The following is a 27,016-nucleotide window of genomic DNA, read 5'->3' on the forward strand; positions in this document are numbered from 1 at the left end:
GCATGCATCATGTAAGGCCTGGAGTGTCTGTGAGGGCAGTTTGTTCTTCAGTTTGTGGACAAGAAAATACTGAAGAACTTAGGGTAAGAGAGTAACATATATGACTTTCATTCTAGAAAGATGAGCCCAGTTACTACATTGGTAACAAAATGGTTACAGAACTAAGTAGATTCCTGAAGACTTACTGATAGACCCATAGACTAATAGATAATTCAGCCTCATCAGAGAAGCTTCTTTTTGCAGTAGATAGTGATTGTCTCAAAGACCTACACTGGTCAACTCAACGTGCAGAGAATAAGAGACTGGAATTATTAGCCTTACAGGTTACCTTTATATCACACCCGCCCTTCAAGGCTCAGGGATTGTCATGGAAGAGGCAGCCAAAAGATTGTAAAAGCCAGAGGAAGTAGATGACTATAGTGTTTTTTTTTTTTTTTTTTTTTTTTTGGCATGCAACAGGACAGTTGCATATATTAATTGACAGTAACTGTAATTGTATGCACAAGACTTATGCAAGATCAAGCCATACAAAGTTCCAGCATGGTGGGAACAGGTGGCCAGAAAGTCCCCATCTTAAATGAGGAACTGTTGGCAATTGATGGCTGCTGGGAGAAAGCCCATTTTCTTCAGGGACATGGTCTACCAAAGGCAATTCATGCTCTAGCAGGTAATTCTATATCTATATCTATATCTATATCTATATCTATATCTATATCTATATCTATATCTATATCTATATCTATATCTATATCTATATCTATATCTATATCTGCAGCAATAATAATGACTCTGTAAATGATGACAAATAACAAAGAAAATGAGGAGAGAGAAGAAGATGGACAGGAAGAGAAGAATGTATAAATTTGGGGAAGGATAGTGGTGCCATGAATGAGGGGAGGAATGAGTGGGATGGGAAGGGGTGTAGACTTGATCAAAATACATTATAGTCGTGTATGAAATTCTCAATTCTTAAAAAGGAAAGAAACTAGAGAGGAGGAAGGCTAGGGGCAGAATGTGTGCAGTGGTGAGTTACAAAATGTTGGTTTCATCCCAGTGACTGATAACTGGCCTGAAGACAGTGAAAGTAAGTAATAACACAGCCAAAAGAACCCTAGCAGTCTTGTTTTAATAATAATAAAAGTTGCAAGTAGATGCAGGTGAAAGTCAACACACACGCGCGCACGCACGCACACACACACACACACACACACACACACACACACACACACACACACATATATTATTGGCACCAAGGTTGCTTAATTAATATGAGAAGCTTTCATGCCCGTGATTCCCCTTTATCCTTCCAATATAGAGGTCTAGTCCCAACTTCTAGGTTCTGACCAAAACTATTTAAGTATGGGCATTGTGGCTAATACCTGCAATCCCAGCATATCTGAGGCTGAGGTAGGCAGATTTCTATGAAGTCATGGGCTGAGTTCCATAATGAGTGCCATGTCAGCCTGCGCTAAGTGAGAGACACTGCCTCAAAAACCCAATTAAAAAAAAAAAAGAATATTTCTCTCATTGCTTAAGGAAATGGCAGTGAGCACACACAAGGGCAGTTAGGTCCAATCCCTCAAACACACAGCAAAGAGTGGTCTTCAAATGAGGATTCTAGCACTGGGATTACAACTGTGCAACACCATAGCCAGCTTAAAACATTTTTTTTCTTTTGGTTTTAATTAAAATGATCACATCATTTCCCCCATCCACTTTCCTTATATGTCCTTTTCTCTAATGTCCCTTCTCCCCTCTCAAATTCATAGCCTTTTTCTTTGCTTTTTATATAAATGTATATATGATATGATTATGTGTGTGTGTGTGTGTGTGTGTACAAATACATAAATAAACCTGATGATTCCATTTACTGTTGCTTATACATATATTACTTAAGATTTGACCATTGGTGACTTGTTCTCTGCATTTTAACCAGTTGTGGGTTTCTATAATGGTTTCTGTCTATTGCAAAGACAAGCTTCTTTGATGAGAGGCAAGAATTATATTTATTTGTGCATATACATATTTAGAAAGAATGCAGTTAGGAATGACGCTGGTTTAGCAAAGTGATGGTCATAGGTTCTCCTCGAAGATCCATGGTGTCACTAGCCCTGGGTAGTTGCATGGGTTTCTGGTGTCAGGCATGAATTTCCTCCTGTTGCACAGGCCATAAATCCAATTAGACTGCCAAGATATGAGGAACACTGTTGCACCTTTAGGGATATCATGCCAGGCTGGTCATTGTTATGGCTCATACCCAGCTTTTTCACATGGGTCCTAGGGATCAAATGGTCACTTCCTCATGCTTTGAGGGCAAAAGCACATTTCCAATCAAGCCACCTCCTGGGCTGGATTTATTTATTTATTTATTTATTTATTTATTTATTTATTTATTTAAATGAGAATTCAGACTCAAAGTTTCTTGGATGGGAAAAGACTAAAGACAAGGAGAAGTAGAGAAGGGGGGAGAGGAACAAGTGACAGAAAGAAAATGACATGATCAAGTCTCACACTCAGGGAGGCATGAACCTGCGAGTCCCAGGACTCTTTCCTTTAGAAATGCAGCTGCCAGTGGTGACTCCCTAAGACGGACTAACCGGCCAGGTGTCATGACTGCACTGATGCCCTTGAGCATGAACGTCTGTGCTTGTGCTTTGAACTCAGCAATCAACATGGCACCTGTGCTGTACAGTTAACTAGGGAGTACCTCACCAGGCAGCCTGACCAGACCGTCGTCTATCCCTAAGCTGTCAGCATCTGTCTTAGTTGGGTTTCTATTGCTGTGAAAAGACACCATGACCACAGCAACTCTTATAAGGAAAAGATTTAACTGAGGCAGCTTGCTTACAGTTTCAGAGGTGCAGTCCATTATCATCATGGCAGGGAACATGGCAGCATGCAGGCAGACGTGGTGCTGGAGGAGTAGTAGCTGAGAGTGCTACATCTTCCAGGCAACAGGAAGTTGACTGAGATGATGAGTGGTACCCTGTGCATAGGAAACCTCAAAGCCGCTTCCAACAGTGACACATTTCCTCCAACTAGGACATACCCATCCCGATAAAGCCATACCACCTAATAGTGTCACTCCCTATGAGATTATGGGAGCTAATTGCATTCAAACTACCACAGTATCCTTCTGAAACCCTTCAGACTCCAGTGTTTCGTGGACCATGGACAATAGTACATTCCATTAAGAATCACCATTTACTTACCCTGTGAACATAACCGGGCCTTTTCACTGCTCCCATTCAGCTGCATGGGGGCACCAGCACTTCCCTTCGCCTATATTTTATCTGTGTATGTAGTGCAGTGTGATAATCTATTAATAATACTTCTGCATTATAGGCTGGGAGAATTAAAAGATACTGTGGCTTCATAGTGGGAACACTCTGAATATCTGCTGCTGCTTGGAGGTCCACTGGCTTTTAGCGGCATCAGTTGGTATGTGTGGATACTGCTTTATAACAGCTTATGGCTTCGCAGCCCCAAACCAAGCCATATAAGCAGAATTCTAGCTTATTGTGTGGAGAGTGAAGCTGCTGCTCTTTGTTTCTGCTTACCTAGCCTTGGAGGGAAGAAAGTGTGCTAGAGACAGAAGGAAACTGGAGTCAGACATAACTGAGTATCACTGTCCAATGGTCCAGATTCCGTTTAATTGAGAACATTTGCATCTGATTTTGTTACCATCCAGAATGACACGGATTTGTATGCTCTGATCACATCCTCCCAAATGATGCTACCCCCTAATCTGCTGCATTGGAGAATCACAAGTCTCTCTGACATTCAGCACACTAGAGCAGTCACTGAAGGTTAGTGTTACAAAGGTCACAACACAAAATGGCCATAGTCTTTAAGGGAATTTGTGTCAAAAGAGAACAAATTTACCGTTTTTGTTTTTGTTTTCTCTTTATTTTGTTGATTTATAAAACAATATTTAGTTATTGTAAGCAATGGAAATTCATGGTTGCTACCCTGGAGTAACTTGGTGATTTCAAGCACTGCAGAGTCCTGTTCCACAAAGCTCATGGAAAGTACTCGAGTGAGTAATGTTTAGTTATTAATAGTCATTTACCTTCACCTATCTGAAACTTTTAAACATACTGCATGTTATTAACGTTGTTAGAATTCCAGCTCTCCGGAAAGTCATCACCAAGGCAGGTGTCTGTGTTTGACTTCTGGTTCACCTCAAGGGTGGTGAGACAGCAGGGAATACATTTTTGGGGAAGTATATGGCCTTGAGCGTTTTGCTTTAGTATCTGATAATAAATGACTTTCAGTTGATAAAAGAATACTGAAATCTACCATATGTATGAAACTGATTCAAATTTAATAAACATGTCCCCAGAGGAAATGACTGTGCTTATTAGAAGCTTAGGACAAGTCACTGAATTGAAACAGCCTTATTCCTTACGGTCCTGGCTAAGGTGTAATAACTATTCTGCAGTTAAAAAACTCCAGCAAGGAAAGAGAGGCAATCCTAGGGAAAAACTCTGGACTGTTTTAGTCTTAGTTTGAGCTATGAATGCTGCAGATATTCTAGGCAAGCTGTCATCTACACAGTAAGTGTGACTGCCTCGCTAGTAAAACGTGATGTGTTGATGACTGTTAGATTACATCTAACATCCCATTTACTGGCAATAGAGGAGTTCACTTAAGGCTTTTGCCTGATGTCTCCTGGTGCTTGATAGGGTGTTGTGTGATATTATCAATTTTCGCTTTGGGCCTGTTCCCATGCAACTGCGAAGACTTCACAGGAATTTGCACATTTGATCTAGGGTGAATGATGTCGTTTTCATAGCAAAGCAAATCTCCCCTGGCAGTAAATGATAGGTGCTTCTACACCTAAAGAAATGCATTTTGTTTTCATAGAATTTTGTGTAAAAAAAAAAAAGTGTCTATTTTCTTTATGGGGATTGTGATCAAATCATTTCATTGCAAGGAAAGACCCAGTTATTGGGAGTCCCAATAGTTCACTGTCCAGCCATGGACAAGTTCCCTAACCTTTCTCGTTTCCTTTCAGGTTTATTAGCAAAATAAGAAGAAAGAAAAGGAAGTAAGCACATCATATAGCATTGCCTCTTGTGCTGCACAAAGCTGCCCTGGACCACCTTTGCTTTATCGCAAGATAAAACATCTGCCAAAGGGTGAACTGCTGCTCATCTAACACATGAGATTTCACCACCATGGTGTCCTAGGCAGCAGGGATCTATTCATGCACCCCCACTGATTTGCAAACTGGGAATAAATGCCAGGCCTTTTGCAGCAGTAACCAAGAGTCCCCTTCAGTAGAAATGATACAATGCCTTCCTTCTATCCCTTAAAGTGGAGGATTGAGGTGGGAGCCTGGCTGAGCTATGCTGTTCGGTGTGTGCACTCTTAGCCAAGCTGCCATTTACATTGTGGCAGAACTGTGAGTGGTAAGGAGGAAGTCAGGGAGCAGGGATGGTTCCTTGAAGCATCCCATGAGCAACAGAACCAAACACAGGCCTGGTACTGACATTGCCATTTGTTTTCTCAATGTTCTTTCTTATTCCCAGGAAGAAATTACCAGGTAAACTCCTCTTTCCTGTAGAAATGACATTAAGACTCCAGAGACATACACATTGACACCCTTCTTCCTTATATGAATTTTCTTTGAAATACTGCGTTTATATCCTTCCTTTATTTTTGTACTAGGGATATGGTCTATGACTTCTTATTACCAATCATTTACTGTAACTACCCACCTTCATTCTCATGAGTGATATCTGTGTCCTGAGAGGCCTGAAAAACTAAAGAATAAATGGAGAAGAAAAGACAGGTTTCTGTGTATTTGGTAGCCACCAATTTTACTGGGTATGTGAGGGATTTCAACAGAAACTCAAAAATCAGAGTAATGGAGCCAGAAAATGCCATGTGGAGTCGAGTTTAGGGTTCAGTGGTCAAAGAGTCATTTTATTATCAATTCCCTATCTATATACATACACAGCAAACAAACATGATCCTTCTGAATTGCTTTTCAATAACTAGAAGTTGTGATTTTATTTTCTCGAAGAAAGTTCACCTAAGATGGTTATCTTACTTGCATTATTTGTCTGGTTTTGTTGCCCTTCCAAGAACAATCTTCAGGTATCCAATGCTACTTTACATAAAATGTGGAAACTAATAATCTTTAAAAGGCCATTTGAGGAAACTGGAAACATAGCTCAGTGGTGTACTGATCAAGTATATATTCAAAAACTAGGTTCAAATTTCAATGCTGGCGAAGGGAATAAAAGAGACTGTGTACAATTTAAAAGGGACAAAGAATTATGATGCCATAACGAGCATATGAGAATGTACACATAGCTATATCCATAAAACATAGCACAAGATATGAAGCTCTTGCTGAAATCAGTTGTGTAGCTGCATGAGAGATAGCAACTTCATGGAGGGTGACAGCACAATGTCTGTTGCTTTGGGGCCCTGCTGCCTTCGGATTCTGGCATAATTGGCTTTGATTTCCATCAGTTGCTTTTTTTCTGTTAAAAGAAAAGCACACACATACTCAGAGACAGGTCAGTGTATTTATAGAACTAAATTATAGAATTAAAGTTCAGGGTGATGAGGGCATCCGAGCTCCCTTGGCAATCCTCGCTCCCATCCTGTCTTTTCAGCACACACTTGCTGTGTGCTGCATTCTTTGGATGTGCATGCAGTCAGGGATGCTGAAGAGGTCTTCCTCCCAAAGAGCATAACATCAGAATAGGAAGCTAATGTAGGAGTGTGCTGAAAAGACCAAGGCCACTGAAAAGATGGAAACCAAAGCATTGAGAACCGCGTTCAGGCTTTACTGCACATGACAGGAAACATTCTTAATTGTGCTGAGGATGTGAGAAAATCATGCCAATCTGAAAGCTTCTAGTTGGTTTTGCCAAATGAAATTCATTTTTAAAAAATCAACATTATACATCTGCCTGCTAAATGATTTTTGTATTAGCATGTATGAAATAAATAATTATAATGTTCTGAGATAATCAGAATCTCTTATTTTCTTACACATTCTCTAGCTAGTAGGTCACAGAGAAAAATACCACATGTGGAATGATTAATTAGCTAAACATTTCATAGTGAATAAATACATTCAAAAGCATTTCTCCTGATTTTTGAAGTATTTGGATAATGCAGAGTGCTAATAGACAATTATGTTTCTTTTACTCCATGAAAACAACAAACTGGCAAAATCAGTTTCAAAGGAATAATTAAATTTGATTCTGTGGCCAACCATATTTCCTAGAACAGACATGACTCACTGGAAAGAATTCAGGCAACTGAGAGAAACCCTAAACCCTCCATAATGAAGGTGACATGGACACCCTACCTCCACAGAGCAGGAGTCAGGCTTGACTTCACAGAAATGTGTTATCAAATTGAAGATTTGAAAATGAATGTTTGCTGCACAGACTTATAGCCATACTTAGCAAAGAGCAAAATAGTAGGGAGAGAACTACTTGAATTTCTATTGTTCTCCATCCCCCTCACAGATTTTACTGGGAAAGACTTTTATTGGGAATCTTACTTGCTCCTGGGAAGGCAGTCTGGATTTTCTTTTGTGGCTTGGATACCCTTTGTGATAGCTTTCCTGAGGCAGACATAGCTTTATTTGGTCAGTCACAGTGAACAAGGAAGCTGATGCTGAGCATATGAAAGACCCAGCAGTGTAAGAAAAGGAGGGGTCTGTGCCAGAACATCTTGCTGCAGTACCCACCCATTTTCTTACTTTCCATGACTGTGATCATTTAAGGGTGCTCACTGTGATGGTTGACATTGAGGGACACTGTCTAGAATCTCCTAGGGGACACATCTCTGGGCATATTTTTGACAGAGTCTCTAGACTAGGTTAAATGAGACAGGAAGACCTATCTTAAATGTGGCGTGTACCTATGGGCTGGGGAATTGGACCCAATAAAAAAGAAAGTAGATTGAGCAGCTGCCTTCATGACCCTCTGCTTCCTGACTGCAGGTACAATGTGACTGGCAATCTCTTTTTGCTTCAAGGCATTCTCTGCCATGGTGAGCTGTATTCCCAGGCATTTGGTCAAAGCAATAAGGAAAGTAACTAGAGCATATATATTCACAAATATTTCCTCTCAGGAAAGGAAGTCTTGTGTATATTTATTACTCTTACCAGATATATATACTTTGAGAATATAGAAAGCTGTTAGCCAACATTTACAAATGGCAATAACTTTATGGTTTTTGAGCTGAGATCCAAGTAATGATGGAGAGGGAGATAATAGAACAAGAAGAAAACAAAAACTTTGTCCCTAAGGAAGGACGGTGCTGTGGGAGGCTCTGTGCCATCCCTCCCAACAGAGCTAGATATCCCAATATATAAATCTGTGTCTCCCCAATTGTCAATAAGTAATTCTATACTTTTGTCTGTTCTGGGATAAATGAGAGGGTATATCCCCATCTGTCTTAAAACCTTTCCATTCACCCACCTTATATATTACATAGCAATAACATTATGGTGATTTCTAGAAGATAAAAACTGCAGTATTTTTATTATAGGGATATCAGGTAATTTTCTTCCTAATCTTTTAATTTCCTTTATGTAAAAACAATGTCTTTTGGAATTTCCTGAAAATTATACTTTGCTAGTATCTACCTTCCTACAGAAAAGGGCTTTAAATTCTTCAGGATAAGTAGGATAAAAGATTAAAGTTCATTTCATAAATATGTCCTCTCCATTTCTGTTGCTTATCAAAGGAAATAATTAGGAAATTAGAGACTTTATTAATTAGAGACTTTATTAAACTAATTAATTAGAGACTTTATTAAAACTAGCATATACTTACTTTTGCAAGAGAATGGAAATCTGCAAGCTGAGGAATTCCATTAATAAAGCATTGCTTTGAATAACCCAAATAGTAAGAGGTTATGTATGGTAAGTAATTTCACTTACCATACATAACTAAAGAAATACCTTCAAATGTATGTATCAATATTTCTGTAATTAGGCCTCAGTAAGACCCAAGGCTCACTGAAATTTGGTTGAGTTCCTTAGAGTAAACCATGCTAACAATGGGTTTTCTTGCATACACAGATCTAAACTTCCCTTTCATAACATGAAGTAGCACAGCATGAGGAGTGTAATTATTAAAAATCATCCCATGTTCAAAGTTCAGCAGGCAAAGACTCTGCAGGGAAGAAAGACTAAATGCTTTAACTCTTTAAGACTGTGATAAAAGAGGAGGTACTATCCTTACCTTTTGAGGTTATAAATCCATGTCCTGAAGACACACAGACAGTCATATCCCTCTCTATGTTGACCCATGACTGAATAAGCTCCCCATTTGAGGTGTATAGGGTTTTGGCTGGGTGGGACATTTTCAGACGAGCAGTGCAGTTATCCAGCAACTGAAACACAAAGGGACAACCATATTTGAATGACAAATGTCTCACAGTAGTTATTAAAGCTCTTTTTTTTTATGAGACAAGGCTTCATGTAACTATGAAGGCCTCAAACTCACTATGTAGGTGAAGATGACCTTGAACTTCTGATCCCTCTTCTTCTAACTCTCGAGTGCTGGAATTACAGGTGTGCACCACTAGACAGGATTAATGTGTCAGTATTCTCAGGGTTTCATGAATGCTAGGTGAGCATTCTACCATTGGAACTATATCTCAATCCTCTGAAGCAGTAGTTCTCAACCTTCCTAATGCTGTGACCCTTTAATACAGTTTCTCAGGTTACGGTGACTCCCCACCATACAATTATTTCACTGCTACTTTATAACTGTAGTTTTACTACTCTTATGAATTTTGATATAGATACCTGATATATGGAATATCTGATACATGACCCCCAGGTTGAGAATCACTGCTCTAAGAGCAATGCTTTTGAGAGAGTTCTATCCCTACTTAAATATTAAAGCCGTTACACTTGATGGACACAGGTAAGAGGAGTAGGAAGAAAGGCAATCAGCGAGAGACAATTGATGTGCTTGAACATGGGGGAACTTCAGTGGTCTTTAGTGACGTTTCCTTGTCACCTGATTTTTCCACAGATGAAGACATCTTGGTGTTTAACAAATTTCTAAATACAACAAACCTTGGATTAGGAGGCTAGACATGATAAAAGAGCTTCAATTTTTTTCTTAATAATCAAAGAATTATTCTTCAGTTGAGGGGCATCTGGGTTGCTTCCAGGTTCTTGCTATTGCAAATAATGCTGCTGTGAACATAGTTGAGCAAATGTCTTTGTTGCATGGATGTGGATCATTTGGGTATATGCTTAAGAGGGGGATTGCTGGGTCCATGGTAAACCAATTCCCATTTTCCTGAGGAACTGCCATACTGATCTCCAAAATGGCTGTACGAGTTTGCACTCCCACCAGCAGTGGAGGAGTGTTCCCCTTTCTCCACATCCTCTCCAGCATAAGTTGTCATTGGTGTTTCTAATTTTAGCCATTCTGGCAGGAGTAAGATGGTATCACAGAGTTGTTCTGATTTGCATTTCCCTGATAGCTAAGGATGTTGAGCACTTTCTTAAGTGTCTTTCAGGCTTTTTGATTTCCTCTATTGGGAATTCTTTCTTCAGTTCTGTACCCCATTTTTAATAGGGTTATTTGGTGTTTTGTTGACTAGTTTCTTGAGTTCTTTGTATATTTTGGAGATCAGCCCTTTGTCAGATGTAGGATTGGTAAAAATCTTTTCCCAGTCTGTGGGCTGCTGTTTGGTCTTGTCTACTGTGTCCTTTGCCTTACAGAAGCTTCTAAGTTTGAGGGGATCCCATTTATTAATTGTTGATCTCAGTGTCTGTGCTACTGGATTTATGTTCAAGAAGCAGTCTCCTATACCAATTTGTTCAAGGGTACCTCCTACTTTCTCTTCTAAGAGGTTCAGTGTGGCAGGATTTATGTTGAGGTCTCTGATCCATTTGGACTTGAGTTTTGTGCTTGACAGATCTACACAATGGAATACTACTCTGCAGAAAAAAAATAATGGAATCTTGAAATTCACAGGCAAGTGGATGGCACTTGAAGAAACCATCCTGAATGAGGTAACCCAGTCACAAAAAGAGGAACATGGTATGTACTTGCTCATATATGGATTTAAGACCTAGAGCAAAGGATAACCAGCCTATAATTCACACCACCAGAGGAACTAGGATACAAGGTGTATTCTAAGAGATTCATATAAGGTCCCTCACAGAAGGGGGAAGGGACAAGTCCCCCAGAGCACATGGGAATTGGGGGGGCAGTGAATGGAGAGAGAACTAGGACAAAGAGAAGGGGAGGAGAGGAAAGCACGTGTGACTAGGAAGATTGAGTCTGGGTAGCAATAGAAGACAGGAGAGAGAGAGAGAGAGAGAGAGAGAGAGAGAGAGAGAGAGAGAGAGAGAGCATAAAAGAGGGAACCATTATAGGATTAAAGAGAAAAATGAACCTAAAGAAATGTCCAGATACCTACAAGACTGACTCCAACTAACAATCTGAGGAACTGTGGAAAGGCTACCATAAATGCCCTTTCCTGATAGTGAGATCAACAACTAACTTAACCACCATCATGGAGCCCTCATCTAGTACCTGTTGGAAACAGAAGCAAACACCCATAACTAAACACTGAGTCGAACTAGAACCCAGATGCAGATGGAAAGGACAAGACCAGGCTGCAGAAACACATAGAGACAGCTTACCTGAACAAGGAGGAGCTAACAGGCCCCCAGATTGATAGCTGGGAATCCAGCATGGGACTGACTCATTCCCTCTGAATATGGGTCTCAGCTAGAAGGCCTGAGCAGTCTAAGGGACCACAGACAGTGGAACCAGGATGTATTCCTGGTGCACCAAAGGACCTTGCAGACACATCCCCCACGGAGGGATACTCCCTTAACCTAGAGACAGGACAGAAGTCCTTAGACTTGACAGATTTACATGACCCCACCTAGATGGCATAACCCTACATGTGGAATTGGGGTGGAGGATGGGAGGGGAGGGTGGTCAATGTGCATGTGAGGGGGAAGTGAGGGTAAGAGGGAGGAATGGAGGGAGGAAGGGAGAGAGAACTGGGATCGACATGTAAAATAAAAAATAATAATAAAAAAAACAGTCAAAGAACTAGAAATAAAGATGTTGAGGAAACCCAGACTATGTCCTTTATTTTACAAACAGAAAGTCTGGGAAACTGATAGAGACTTTATATTTTATCAGTCAAAACACTTAATAAACATAGAATCATAGAATGAGAGCAATCTTAGTATAGAACTTATTTTGTAATTGAGAAGACATTCATAGTAGGTTCCAGAGTTAAGAGTCACCTCTTCACAGGGGCAGGAAAAAAATCATCATACAAATGCTTATTGTTTTATTCTTAGGAAGATTTGGTCAATCAAATAATAAAGAACTCAATTATAAAGATAAGAGCATTTAAATGAATAGATAAATAAGTAAACTTTAGAGCATTAATAGTTTCTCTGCTTACTAAAATTAGACATGCAGAAAATACAGTGGAAGAGAATTTATTCCCCAAACAAAACCAAATAAAAATCATTATTTTAAAAATGTAAGTTCCTTATATGTAAACTGTACAGTATTACGGATAGACCAAAAATCTGATTTCATGCGCATAAGACTGCCACAAGTCTGGCTGTGAAAAGTGAATATCACAAAAGCTGTCAATTTTCATGAAGTAAATTACTAGTCTTTTACAGCTATAGTCAAAACACCTGTGTGATGGTTTTATGGGGTTGAAAAGTAATTTCATAATTTGTTTACAGTGTTCAATAAACAATAATCCTGAAGTTAAATTATGATAGCACAGTGAAGTAGTGAGTAACTGTCACTTTATAAAACGACAACAGTTTGAAAAGTGTTAGGTACTGCACCTCACTTAGCAGGGTGAGAGCTATGCAAGAGTGTAGTGCATTCTAACATGGTATTACAGCTCCACAGGGGGACCAAATGTTAGTCAGTAACAAAGTTGAGAGAATTATCTTAAGCCAACAAAGAAGAAGACATTTTCACTTAAAAATTTCACCAGAAAAAAAATCCACATATTTGTTAAAAGGGGAAAAAAACCCACACAGAAAAATTTAGAAGAAAAATCATTGAATCTTGATATTACCTTGGTATGGTGAAAGATTACCTAAAACATTAAAAACAACAAAAAAAACTATCATTGGTTACTTCTCGTATGTTAAAAAAAAAAATCATAGACAAGTGTAAAGTTGGGTTCATGCCAGCACAGGCCTGATAATCACATGAAAACAACAGAAAAAGGCATTTCTCACCAATACTCAAAATTCATCCAATAGCAAAACCATGCAGAATTTCACAAGAAATCTTGAGAACTCGTGATGTTATGTTGTTCTTCAGAATAAAATGCACTGAATGAAGATACAGAACCTGTCAATAGTCTCTGCATAGGTCACTGAAGACAAAGAAGCTACATGAGCCTCTACTGTCTCTCTTCTGGCAAACTTGTGTGTGTCTAAATCACAGCATTTAGCCTCAGAGCTCCCGCTGACTTATAAAGACTGGGACACAGATACTTGCACTGTCCCTACAGGACACTCTAGCAATATGAGTGCAAATGCTCAAACATGTTTATATGAACTGGAGTTAGCAAACAAAAACTAGTAAATAAATAGAAATTTATATATCATTATTCCTCTCAACAGTAAAAATCTAAGACAATCTAGATGGCAAGCGATAGAAAATTGGGTACATGTTGAATAGGTTAGTATGATACCAAAAATATTGTGTTTTTTTTTTTTTTTGAGAGTGTTAATTATATGAAGAAATGTTACAACCATTTTTTAGGTGAGCAGGGCAACTTTCAAAACTGACTTGCCACGGGACTTACTATGATCACAGTGGCAAGAATAGACATCCCTGTGAGTAATGGCAACTCCATTTCCTTATCGGTGCTCTTAGTTTCCCCACTGACTTTTATGGACTTTATGACACTATTCATTTTTCATATTAGAAAACAGAATAAAAGTTATCAAGAAATTCATGTTGATTATTATAGAAGTGGAACTATAATAGATTCATATGCTGGTGTGTGTGTGTGTGTGTGTGTGTGTGTGATTTTTCTACATTTTTCTATAACAATGTTCACTACTTCACTTCTAAGGGTATCAAACCAATACTAGAGGTGAGGTGGCTTAAACAGTGGACCATTTCTGCAGAGTACCAAGTCAAGGTACTAGTTAAAACAATTCCTGCATGGTCTCTTCCTGGCTTACAGATGGCCACTTTCTTGCTGTGTCCCCATATGGGAGAAGGAGGATGAAGGAGCAGGAGCAGGAGGGGGAGGGCATGGAAGAAATGAGGGAAGGAAAGAGATAGCTTTTTCTTTCTTTTATCTTGGTGGTGGTGGTGGTGGTAGTGTATGTGTGTGTGTGTGTGTGTGTGTGTGTAAGTGCATATAGGAGCCCATGTATGGAGACCAGAGGTACAGGTAAACATTGGATGCAATCTTTTACTTCTCACCTTGTCTTAAAACAAAAGAAAACAAACAAACAACAACAACAACAAAAAAAACCCCAAACATACTTCTTGTTATTCTTTGAGAGCTTCACATCATGGACCCTAATTCCACTCATTTCCAGCTTCCAGCCCTTCCATGTCCACCCTACACCCTTGTAGTCTCCCACTCAAAAAGAAAATTTTAAAAAGGAAAAAGAAAAACATTTCACATCTCTGTCTTTCCCACTTCTCTATAACATACATATGCATGTGTCATAGTGGCCTTGGGAGTTGCAGTGTGTCACGTAGTATACTCCTTTGACCAAACAGATTTACTTGCGAATGTTCATTGCAATGAATTGTTGGTCAGGTTCAAGGTCTGTGGCTTCTGGTATACCACTGGATTCTGGCACACCATCAATACTGGACCTTCCCCAAAACTTCTCTGGGATATCCTGTTGTTGCTCCGAATCATGGAGATCCTGAGGCTATGGCTCATGTGCTTTAGTCATAGATGGGGTAGGTGCTGGGGTGTACCAACTCAAAGCCCTGGATATGGGCCTGGATGGTAGCTGAGTTGGTCAGCCAGGGCCTCCACAGGACTGCCTACCTCAGGTAACAGGCAGGTCCAGCTTTCCCATGCCCAAACCTTGAGGGTCAGCTCTCTCACAATCATGGTGAGAGGTGGGACCAGCTCTTCCTTGTGGCAGCCAGTGAGGTGGGGAGGGGGACAGTTATCCCAGGGCCACTGAAGGTCAGGGCCAGCTCTCCTATGCCCATGCCATTGGGACTAGTTCTGGTAGGAGGCAGCTCTCCCACTGAGGCAGTCGGTGAGGGAAAGGACCAGTTCTCCCATGCCAAGGGCATCATGGCCAGCACTCCCAGGGTCCCTGGTGGTAATATTGATATCACTGGTAGCCACTGACATTAACACAGACCCAAGCTGTTGTAGGACCAGAGACCCTTGGCCACAACACTGACTCAGACATCACTATGGTCCTGGGTGACAGACCAGGCCATTCAGATTGGTATCGCCCTGAGAGCAGCATGGCCCTTGGACACCAACAACCCCCCAGGTGGGGGCACAGACTCTGGGCATCCACATGGCTTTCGGTGGTATCACAGGCCATGGACCTCAACACAGACCCCAGCTGTGGTAGGGCCATGGACCCAGACAGTGTCTTCTGTTCCAGCTTGTCACCAGACATCACCATAACCTCAGTTGGCAATGCAGGCCACTCAGATTAAGTATGGCTCAGGCAGGAGCAGCCACTTTGCTTTTTAAGACAGAATCTCACGCTTTTACCTTGAGCTCTGTGGTTCAGTTACATGGCTGACTAGCAAACTCAATGATTTTCCTGTGTCTGTTTTGCCAGCATGGGGAACATTGGTCGGCATCTTGTGCTGCAAGCATTTCACCAACTGAGCCATTTCTTGGCACTCTCTTTTCTTTTCTTGTAAGACCACTAATCCTGTGTAAACAGAGCCCTATCCTCATGGTTTAGTTTACCTTTAATTGGCATCTGAAAGTTCTATCTTTGAGTATAGTCACATTGAGGTTTAGAGCTTCAACACTTGAGTTTGGGGCAAGGAATGGGATATAATTTACTTCTTAATCATCACTGTGTATGTTTTCTGTGTCAAGGCAGACAAAAGGGAGGATAGCTGAGTATCTACTTGCTACTTGGGCTGAGCACAGTGTTGGAAATATATATGAATTGGTATGTGGGAGAAACTTATGTAATTTGAAAAGCTCAACAAAAAAAGGTGAAAAATCACCTTACCACTTAAATGTCACTACTTTTCAGAGTTCACGGTTCCCATTTATAACTGAGATAATGAATGTAACCTGATAAAAGCAAAGGCAAAACAGAAGTTAATATATGCCTGTTTCACTTGGTTTTCACTGAGACAAAGTCAATGAGTTTATAAAAATCCTTTAAAAATGAGTTAGAAGTGTAAGGAGTTGGTGGTGCACGCCTTTAATCCCAGCACTCGGGAGGCAGAGGCAGTCAGAGCTCTGTGAGTTCAAGGCTAGCCTGGTCTACAGAGCCAGTTCCAGGACAGACAGTTTCCAAAACAATACAGAGAAACCCTGTCTTGAAAAACAAACAAACAAACAAACAAACAAACGAGAAAATAAAGTGTTTCACTACAATATTACAATAACATTCAAAACTATCTAGTCAGGGTATAGCCTTCAAGATATTCTTAATTCTCAGTGTTTTATGAGTATCTAAGTTTGTTCATGTGCTTCTTATACACACACACACACACACACACACACACACCCCACAGCAAAGGACCAATGTTGTGTATCTATGCTCTGCTTTATGAATATAGCTTTCATAGACTGTGTTTCCTCAAGCTGGGCCACAAGGACATCAAGGACCCACTATGCGTGCCAGGGGGCATGAGGTACTTGCTAATCTAAAGAGAAAACACTTGTTTCTTATTTGGGATGCTTCTACTCAAGCATTCAAGGCCATTCCTTAGCCGAGAACAAACGTAAGGATTTTAAGATGCTGTGATATCCACCATATCACAGAGATGGGAGGAGACAAATGCTTCAGTCTGGGGAAGACGGTCCTAGGCAAACGAAGTCAGGAAGAGGTGCAGGTCCTTAAAAGAGCCACCGGCCCAGGGAGGAGAGCTGCCTGGTGCTTTGATGACTGATGAACCAGTTCCAGCTGGAGATGGTGTACTCTAGCAGTGTTTGAAGAGGGTGTGGTTAAATCACCCACAATGGCCATCGTAGTGAGAGCAGTTGAGAGAGAGAGTCTGTGTTAGCTGAGACTAGAATGCCATCTGGGGGTTTCATTCTACTGAAGGAAGTAGAGTGAAATACTTTGTAATGTGCCTGTTTCCCATTCTTCCAGTAAAAGTCTAGCCATTGAAACTTCCAGTGTCTGCAATCTGTTGTTAGCTAGTTCCCCCGAGACATCTGAGCTCTACCCTTCCTTCTGCCTGCTTCTTCACACAGTCTATTCTCCAGAGGCCTTCCTTACAACTAGATAGCATGTGAGGACACATTTCTAACAGGTCACCAAGACTCCCATGCAGCCTCCTAATTAAATAATGCAGAACATGGGAAAGGAAGAGGGTAGGAGGAACTTTTGGAAAAAACAGCAATGAATCTTAAGAATGCTTGTACATGCCAAGGCTGCATTGATCTCCTCAAACAGTCTTCCTGATTCCCTTTAGTCATAGACTAGCTGTCTGCTCATTTTAGTCTGGGATAACATTACAGACAATACTGCCTCCCTCCAAACATGCAGGTTAAAGTCCTAATTCACAGTTCAACTGTTTGAAGAGGGAACCTCTAAAGAGATACAGGAGGTTAATTGTGGACATAAAGGAGGGGCCTGACCTAACTGGGCTGGTTTCTTTGTAAGAAACAACAGAGCCCCTTTCTCACCCACGCAAAGGGAAGGCTGTGAGAGGACACAGATAAAAGTGGCCCTCAGCAAGCAGTGGGGAGGCAGGGTGGCAGGAGCAGGACCTACTAGTCATGTTGTAACCACACTCAGAAAAACCACAATCAACAGAAGTCAAGCCAGCTATAAAGTCTCAAGACTCACCCCCACAGATCTACTTCCTTCAAGAAGGCTCAACCTCCTGAAGGTGTTACAACCTTCTCAAACAGTGCCACTGCTAGGGACCAGGTGTCCAAGCCTGAGAGGGGAAAACCACAACACATCCCAACCAGACTAACACCTGCCACTCTCACACCGTCTCTCGGGACAGTCATACCTCATCCTATCCCTTGGTGTAAGTCCCATCAATGCAAACACTCATGCCTTTGTGTGGCACCTCTCCTTCTCATTAACATGTCTTCTGCCTAAGTTGTTGACGGATGCCCCTTTCTCAAGTTCTGCCAGAGGTGGCAATGGATTCCTTTGTATTGTTGTCCCTTATCCAAGGTGGATAAAGTCTCCTTCCCTTGATTGTCCTACTGAACTTCTGCTAACTTGACCTTCATCACATTTGTTAGTCCTTCTTCAAGAAGGACTTATCATACAAGAACAATCTGCATTCCTCATAAAAAATACAGGACATACAAACACATAAGAAAGAAAAATAAAAGTAACCCATGATACAAACCAATCAAAAATGGATACTGAGGGCAGTTAAGTCATCCCATGTTGCTTTCCATTTACCCGTGTATGTGTGTATAAGAACCTAATTCCACCTGCCTTAGATTTTGTGTATTTTATTTAGTGTACCTCAACTGTAGTTGTTTTTATTCTCTCTTAAAGTTGATTTTAATTGAGTTATGATATTCCATCTTATGTGCTATAATTCATTTAACCAATTTCTGATTGATAAGCTTTAAAATGATTTCTAGTTTATCTCTATTGAAAACATGTCTGTGATTAATATCTCTAGCAAACAAACATTACATGGGTTCATGAAATGTTCTTAGGGTAAGTTATGGTTCCAGGGTGAAATGTCACCCCACAGTCTCATGGACTTTAATGCCTATTCCTCAACTGGTGGCTGTAGTGGGTGGAACCTTTAAGGGACAAGGCCTTGTTGGCAGAAGCAGAGCACTTGAGTATCATGGCCATCCCTAATTTTGGTCTCTGCTTCCTTATCTGATGAAAAGTGAGAAAACAACAGGTCCATGCTCCTGTCACCATGAACTCCCTGCTGTGATGGACTACCAACATGAGCTAAAACAAATTCTTTCTCCCATGAATGTGCCTGTCCATTATTGTGTCACAGTGACAGCAAAGCTAATGCAGACACAGAAGTTTGCATATGAGATGCATAACCAAGTGCTTGTTCCCTAAAATAGTCAATTTCCATCAACACGAGAGCACCTACTTCTCTGTACCAGTTAAAGCCTGGATGTATTTCATTGTCCTTACCCACTTGAGGTGACAGTCTAGTAAGATGACAAATTAGAGTTTACTTCTACGAGAGCTGGTGAAAGAGAGATTAAGAATCAGAAGGAAAAACAGACTTTGAAGAAAGGAACAGAGACAACCTGTTTCTGAAATTTCCCAAAGAAGTAGAGAGTCCTGGGAAAGAGTAAAGGCAGTACGTGCCGAACACACCTGCTATGGCACAGCCCCTTAGGCAAGAAGAGGGCTCAGCAGTTGTCTCCAAGCTGTAACCCAGATAAAACAGTCAGTCCCACACTCAGGACAGACCCAACATCTTCATGAGTTTTAAATCTAGTTGCAGGATGTGAGAAACAGTGGAGAAAAGTCCAATTTTATCACACCACATGACTCAGGATAGTGGCTGAGAGCTATTTTGAAACAGAATGTATTATTAAAATCTGGCTACCTTGTGGGTCTGGGAGCAGGGGATACCCTCAGGCTAGAGAGCCCCGATTTGGTCTGACACAGCACTTGTGTGGGGGAAGGCTCAGGAAGGCTGTTGCAGAGAGCAAGCCCTCAATGAGCTGAAGGACACAGGTAGGAGGAGGCTGACCTCAGCTGGGCACTTCACAGAGAAAGACAGGTCCACCATAAATGACCTGGACAGATCTCATCTGAGGATTATCCTGGGGTTTAATAGCTCTGAGCCAGCAGGTAGATCAAGTTCTGGAGCACATGTACACAAAGGAATATTATGTAAACATAAAGAAAAATGAAGTTATGACCTTTTCAGAATAATGGGTGCAACTGGAAATCATATTAAGCAAATATATAAGTCAGTCTCAGGAGGGCAAATATTACGTTTACTCTCATACATGGAGCTTAACTTTTAAATTATATGTATGCATGCATATATGTATGTGTCTATGCTTGTTGGTCATGGAACTAGAAAGGGGGTTAGGAGAGGGAAGGGATGTAATTTAAGTAAGGGGCATAAGGAAGATAGAGAGAGCAAAGAATTTCATGTGAAAGGAAAACAAATCAGAGGGATTTACTGGGAAGAATGGGGATCAGGGGGCCTGGGGTATGAGGGTGATGGTGGGGGTAGGGAGTAAAGAGGTAACCTGGTGAGGGGGAGGATAATGGAGGGGAGGACAAAGTATGGCACATATGTATAAAAACTCCTCAAAGGCCAGGCAGTGTTATTGCACACCTTTAATCACAGCACTCAGGAGACAGAGGAAGGTGGATCTCTGTGTGTTTGAGGTTAGCCTGGTCTATACACAGTGAGTTTCAAAACAGCCAGGGCTACACAGAGAAACCCTGTCTCAAAAAGAAACAAACAAACAAAAACAAAACAAAAAAAAACCCAGCCCCCCAAAAACAAAGCAAAAAAAACAAAAACAAAAACAAACCAAAACAACAAAAAACCAAACAACAAACAAAAAGCAAAAACCAACCAACCAACCAACCAAACAAACAAACAAACAAAAAACACCTCCAAAAGAACAAAAACTCAAAAGACTCCCTGAAGGAACCAACCCAATACGTTTTATGCTAACTTAAAAAATTAAAGATAGTAACAAAGAGCAGTATGTAATTTTTATTAAAGAAACCTGTCAAATATAGTCAATATTGCCAAGAATGTCATTAAAGCATTTTTACATAACCAATCACTTTGTTCTGTAAAATAATAATCTACATTAAACAACTTGCCTTTGAGTATAAGGAGTCTCTGACATCTTGACATCATAATTTAATGAGATGCTGTAGCATGTGTTGTCTAATATTGATGCTAACCTGTCAACTACACAGTGCTTCCAAAGCTTATAAAATTCTACTCACAGCTTCTAACTAGATAGAACCATATGTAATCCTTGGAAAGTTACTTGTGCATTTCCTTATGGAATCTGATAGGCTATTTTCCTGTAATCCATACTCCTTTCTCTGTCTGTTGGTTAATTGCTGTATATTCATTCATTACCTATTGCCTGTAGTTGCCAAGGTTATGTGCTCTCTCTGAAGCAGCATCAACATTTGACTCTGGTTTTTTGAAGAGACCAATGTGAAGAGGAACATTTCAACCACACTGCAGTGTCTCTCCTAGGAGTCTGGCTTTCCCTTTTTTTCAGTTTCTGAGACAAGGCTGCACTCACGGCTCTATATGTGAAGTGAGGTTTTGAGACTGGAGCATCCCTGGAGGCTAGCTCAGCTAGACGCCTCTGCTATTCCAGAAACTTCATCAGCTTCGTGAATACCCCTAGGCCTTTCTATTGTACCTTCTTAGCTTCCCACCCCTGCCCCCAACTCTCCTCCCAGGAAAGTCTATGCAAACACTTTGCAAAATAAAACAGATGAAACACTTAGCACTACTATTGAAACAGGAAAGACCTTAGGAATGTCTAATAAAGCCACTTGCCACTTGCCTCAAGTTTCCACTTACAGACAAATACAAACATGTCAAACTTTATATTTATATCCCTCACATTACAATGAAGGAACAGTTGATTGTCTCTCAAACCAATGCTTTATCTCAGGGAAGTGGAAATTCTGTTGGGCCAGGATAGTGGGTAGTAAGAGTTTGACAGACTTCCTGTAAGAACCATGGTTGCTTTGCCATAAAGAACATATCTAGTGAAAAACTCATGACAGGTGGTAGAAATGACTTTTTTTGTGAGCTAGATCTAAAATGAATGAATGAGGAAAGCATTTTAAATCACTATTCTAACTCTCCCACTTAGCCCCAATTGTCCTCAAATTCGCTATTGTAGCTAAAGATGATCTTTAGCTCCTGTCCTTCCTGCCTCCACCTCTCAAGTTCTGGGATTAGAAAATTGTGCCACCATGCCCGCTCTTAAGTGATTTTAAAGTGTAGTCTGGTTCTGAGTGCGTGCATTTGGCACTGTTCTCTGCAGGCAATTTGTCTTATTTGAATTCATACACACATCAGATAGCGCTAGACTTCTCATGTTCACACATGTGAGCTCATTCAATAGTCTGACTAGCCTTGTGAGGGAAGTATTATTCCCACTGAATGAATGGGAAAAGGAGTTCAGAAAAGTTGATTAACCTGCCTGATGTACCAAATCTAGAGATGTCAAAGTTGGGGTCTGATTCCAGGCCTACTGGACGTTCATATTACATTTACCTCTGAAATAGTGGCGGCCCAGGCATAAGCACCATCTTCAGGTCTGCCTCCATTCTGGTAAGCCCACACTCGTTTCACTCGGGGAGCCTGGTACAGGCCGTGCTGATGCTGGGTTACTTTACATTGAGTTGAAATCGGAGAGCGTCTGGACTGCAGTTCTTGGCCTTCAGAAAGTTTTGCCTGTCAAGGAAAGCCCAGAGTGCTGCATGTGGAGAACAATTTGGTGTGCAAAGGGATTCGATGGAAACCAGAAATGCCCTGTAATCACAATGTATAGGGAATTGATTCTAGTAAGTAATTGTGGCATGCCCAGACCTCTCCTGCCATAGTCTTGGGTGAATTCCACTTGCTTCCATGAATCTACAGGCTAATAACACAGACAGCCTCACTTTGATAAAAGAATTTAACTCATTTGCAATGTTGGGAAATGAAGGGTAATATGGACATGTGGGTGATGCTTCTCCTACAGGGGATGTCTCTGCAACGAACAAGTGAATTTTTGATTTAGAAACACAGCTTTGTTTCCTCTAGCTACGTGATGCTTAGGGGACTGACTGTGTGTAGCAAGTCCTAGATCACTAGTTTCTGAGATGCAGCTGCCACCCTTCTGCTTTGCCAAGTCCTTGCCTGGCACCTCCTCATCCTACCTCAGCTGTATCCTAGCTCCACGCTTGCTTATTCACTCCCTGACTAGGAATTTGTCTTTCTTAAGTTGGCAAGGAATCAAGTTTCTAGCAGTGTCAACTCCTTAATTCCGGGCACCTTGATTTAGACACATTTAAAACTTGCAATGGACACACGTTACAAATTCAAGAAGCCCCGTTAAAATAGTGACAAATAGTTTGATGAAAAATTTCACAAAGCATGCAGGTTCCAGTAGTCTCTATCCCCAGTCTGTCTCAACAGCTGACCTTTATCTTTTCAGCTGTTTTATGTCTGGCAATCTTGACTGATTAACCAATTGGCTGAAACCACTTTTTCATCTTCTTACTCTTGAATGTCTCCACTGTGATCAGCATTGTGCTCCTTGCTCATTTTACATATTGAGCAGTACCCTCTGGAACGATGAGTGATGAAGCCATACGGTTCAACTTGACTACACTTAGTATAATTACCTTTGTACATATCCACTGGGCCTTTTTTTCCATCTTTGCTAAGGTCATAATTTCTGGTCTCCATTCAAACAAAACAGACGTTCAGGTGAGCTGGCTGTCTCCAGGATAGCTACTCTCCAAATGCCAACTCAATGCTTAGCATATGCTTATGGTGGTCTTAACTGCCTAGTTGCTGAGAGCATATTAATAGCAGGACTTAAAAATTCAACATGAATCTTTTAAATGTTGCTAAAAGGGGGAGAGCCTTTAATGTCTGGGATCCCAAAGAACATACCTCTGCCTGTCTTATAAGTTCCATGAGCTTCATTTCCTCTTGAGTCTGCTCAGTCCATCCTCCTTCGACCACCACCGGCTGCACAGGGCTTTGGGTGGGAACCATGGTGGCTGGCTGACATGCTGCTACTCGCCTTCCTGGAAAGATTCCCCAGAGATGTTGTTTCTGAGGGTGGGCTTCTGAGTTTTAGAGGCACTGGTTTGACTTTCTATGCATAAATTATTCTACCCAGGAGTAGGAAATAGGTTAAAATCCTAAACAATCATAGAAGTCAAGATGACTAAGGTGATAATATTTAACAATATTTAAGCACAGGGCTTTAAATGGCCAGGACTGTACAGATGGAAAAGGAAGATATCGTGCTGACTTCCACCTGGCCCCTGCATAGCATCTGTGATCGGCTCAGCAGTAATTTAGTCAAATAGAATTCATGACCTTACTTAGTTCCCTTCATATCTTCCAGTCTCTGAGCATATGTTTTGTCCTTTTCACTAATAACAGTCCTTCCCCCACAATTAGCTTCATAGCCTGGGGATTAAGTATTTCTACAATAATATTAACAGATGAGATGGGAGCCCCCTTTTTCTATCTAATAACACCCCGTGAGCACCATTTGCTTCTGACGCATCTGCTGAGCCCTTTTTGGTGTTTAATCACTGTAGTAAGAGAAACTATTTATTGGAATACTGTGTTCTGAGGAGCTGCAGGCATAGTTTATTAAGTATGGTGACTCAGGCATATGCATTCTTTGAATCCTTATAAAAGATATTCAGAGTCATGCTTATAGGGTATTGTTTTCTCTCTCTGAGTTGAAGATGTATCCAGCATGGAGTCTCCCTCCCCTCCCCCCTCTTCTAAACCTCTGAAATAAAAGCCATGTTTTACATTGGGTATTTTGCACTGTACATTTCAGTGAGTTCTTGCTTCAACTTTAGTAAGGAAGGAAAATGGTAAGTAAATTATTGTACCTATAAACTGTAAATGTGTGGCACAGTATATAGATAACAGAAACCCAAGCTTCCATGAAGGATGCGGCAGAAGGATGGCAAGTTTGAGCCTTGTCTGAGTAAATGCAAGGCTAGCTATAGCAATTTTAGCAAGCCTCTGACTCAAGATTTTTTTTTAATTAAAATAAAAACTAAATTAAAAAGGATTGAGGGCACAGCCCAATGCTGTCATGCTTACCTTATACACTCAAGGCTCAGGGTTCGAGTGTCCACACTTAAAAAAAAAATCAAACTGAGAAAGGGGACATTGGCAGGAGCTGCTGACCTGAGGCTTGGAGGAGGCCACAGCCACGTGGATAAATGAGAGAGCTTTGAGAATGAGCTGAAGTCTCAACTTTGCTGCCAAGACCCTGTTAATTTGGAGATTCTCAAATGATGGTTACAAACAGAACTCTAAAAATAATTCAGGATTTACAGAGTATAAAGACTATGTGTCTTACAGCTAAGATTTATGAGAAGATATAGCAATAAAAATAAGTGATGGCAACGACTTCTTGGGGAAACAAGAACACAATATGCCTAGTAACATGTCATATGCTGGCTGTGAGTGGAAACGCATAACTGGACCAGTCAGCAAGGTACAGTGACAGCGTCACTAGGTACCAGGCTTTGTCAGCAAGGTACAGTGACAGCGTCACTAGGTACCAGGCTTTGGACCACAGCAGTCTTGTTCAATGCAAAGTCATAAAAAAGGCAGCTTCTTCCAACTTCATTCAGAGTAAAGATAATATTAATTTATGAAACATACATTTTTATTTAATGGAAAATACCCCAACAAATATCATATTTAGAATGTACCAGGGGCATTCAAATTTTGTTCAGATAAATAGAGTTCAGCAATAGTTTATCATTTACACAGCTGAGAGCCAGCAGCTGAAAACTGGAACTAGAGAAGTAGACTACATGGCACTTATTTCTGTCACTCTGCTTCTAGAGGTCCTAAGTAAACAGATACATTAGCACTATGATGTTCGTGAAAATGCACAAAAGGCTTTAGTCACAGGAGAGCTTTCATAATATATTGTAATTCATGTGTGTAGGGATAGAATAAACTGAAGCCAAGCAAAGGGGTTATGTATAAATTATTTAATGTTCCTGTTATAGTTTCTATATATTCTACTTTATTTTGAGATTGGGGGATACTGATGAGTTGGCTAATTGGGAACATGCCCATTCTTTACTGTTTCATTTGAAATAGGTGGTGCCCTTGTGACAGCAGATGGCTTCTCCCGTCAGAAGTTGAGAAAAACAAGCAGAGGATTCTTGCTCCATTTTTCATTCTTCTTAGAAGCTAGAAGGCATGAGTGCTTTGTTTCTGTTTCACATGACCCTTCTCACCAGTTCTCCCCACTCCACCCCGTATTTGGACACTCACACTTTTCAATATCTGTGTCTGGGAAGGGATTCTGGTTGGTGGATGCACCTGGTTCATATGTACCAAGGGTGATGTTTTGGTCTGATTTGTCATACTGAGTTTAGTTTTTAAAAACCAAGTTAGGAAATACATTTTCTTCTCAGAAACACAAATACCAATACTTAGTATCTATTATATGCTAACCACCTAATAACTATTTGACACTATCTATGTAATCACAAAATTGTTACAAAATAATTACTATTATTAATAGTACTTATCATGGTTGAAAATGAAGAACAATCAACTTAATACAGTGTTTTGCACACAGGACCTGCTGCAATGACCAACAGCTGTAATAACTTGGAATAGTCAGTTCAGCAAATCTTTCAGGCAACCTTCAAGATGTATAGAATTAATCAGAGGTCCATGCCTACAATCCCAGAATTTAGGAGTTGGAGGCAAAGAGATTATGATTTAGGAACTATCCTCCCTCCCTTTCTCCCTCCTTCCCTCCCTCCCTTCCTTCTTTCCTTCCTTCCTTCTACCTCTCTCTCTCTCTGTTTCTCTCTGTGTGTGCATGTGCGTGCGTGCATGCGTGTGTGTGTGTGTGTGTGTGTGTGTGTAAGAAGGTGGGGGGAGATGGAACATTTTATAGACCCTGCAGTTACCTGAACTAAGACTTGATTACTATTTACTCTGATAATCCCTGTAGCTAGTATAGGGTTTTCATCACAGTAAGACATATAATTATGTGTTAAATTATGTGTAGCAACAGAACACACACCAGTTTTTAGGTGGTGATAAGAATTAGCATTGAACCTGAAAAGAAAATACGTGCATGGATA

The 27,016-nt window shown here is 40.6% G+C and overlaps 1 protein-coding gene across 1 annotated transcript in view; it reads right to left on the reverse strand.

Annotated features, from left to right (window-relative positions):
• Positions 1–5,932: 5,932 nt before the first annotated feature.
• Dcdc1 (doublecortin domain containing 1) overlaps positions 5,933–27,016 on the reverse strand; it is a 374,005-nt gene continuing 352,921 nt past the window's right edge. The window contains exons 34-37 of the mRNA XM_051183805.1: positions 23,808–23,944; positions 22,419–22,598; positions 9,231–9,381; positions 5,933–6,500 (exon numbers count right to left, since the gene is read on the reverse strand). Of these exons, the coding sequence (XP_051039762.1) occupies positions 6,373–6,500; positions 9,231–9,381; positions 22,419–22,598; positions 23,808–23,944 (596 nt within the window). The 3' untranslated portion in view covers positions 5,933–6,372. The remainder of the gene's footprint in view (positions 6,501–9,230; positions 9,382–22,418; positions 22,599–23,807; positions 23,945–27,016) is intronic.

The sequence above is a fragment of the Phodopus roborovskii genome, unplaced genomic scaffold, assembly GCF_943737965.1.
Source record: "Phodopus roborovskii unplaced genomic scaffold, PHOROB, whole genome shotgun sequence".
NCBI classification, from domain to species: domain Eukaryota; kingdom Metazoa; phylum Chordata; class Mammalia; order Rodentia; family Cricetidae; genus Phodopus; species Phodopus roborovskii.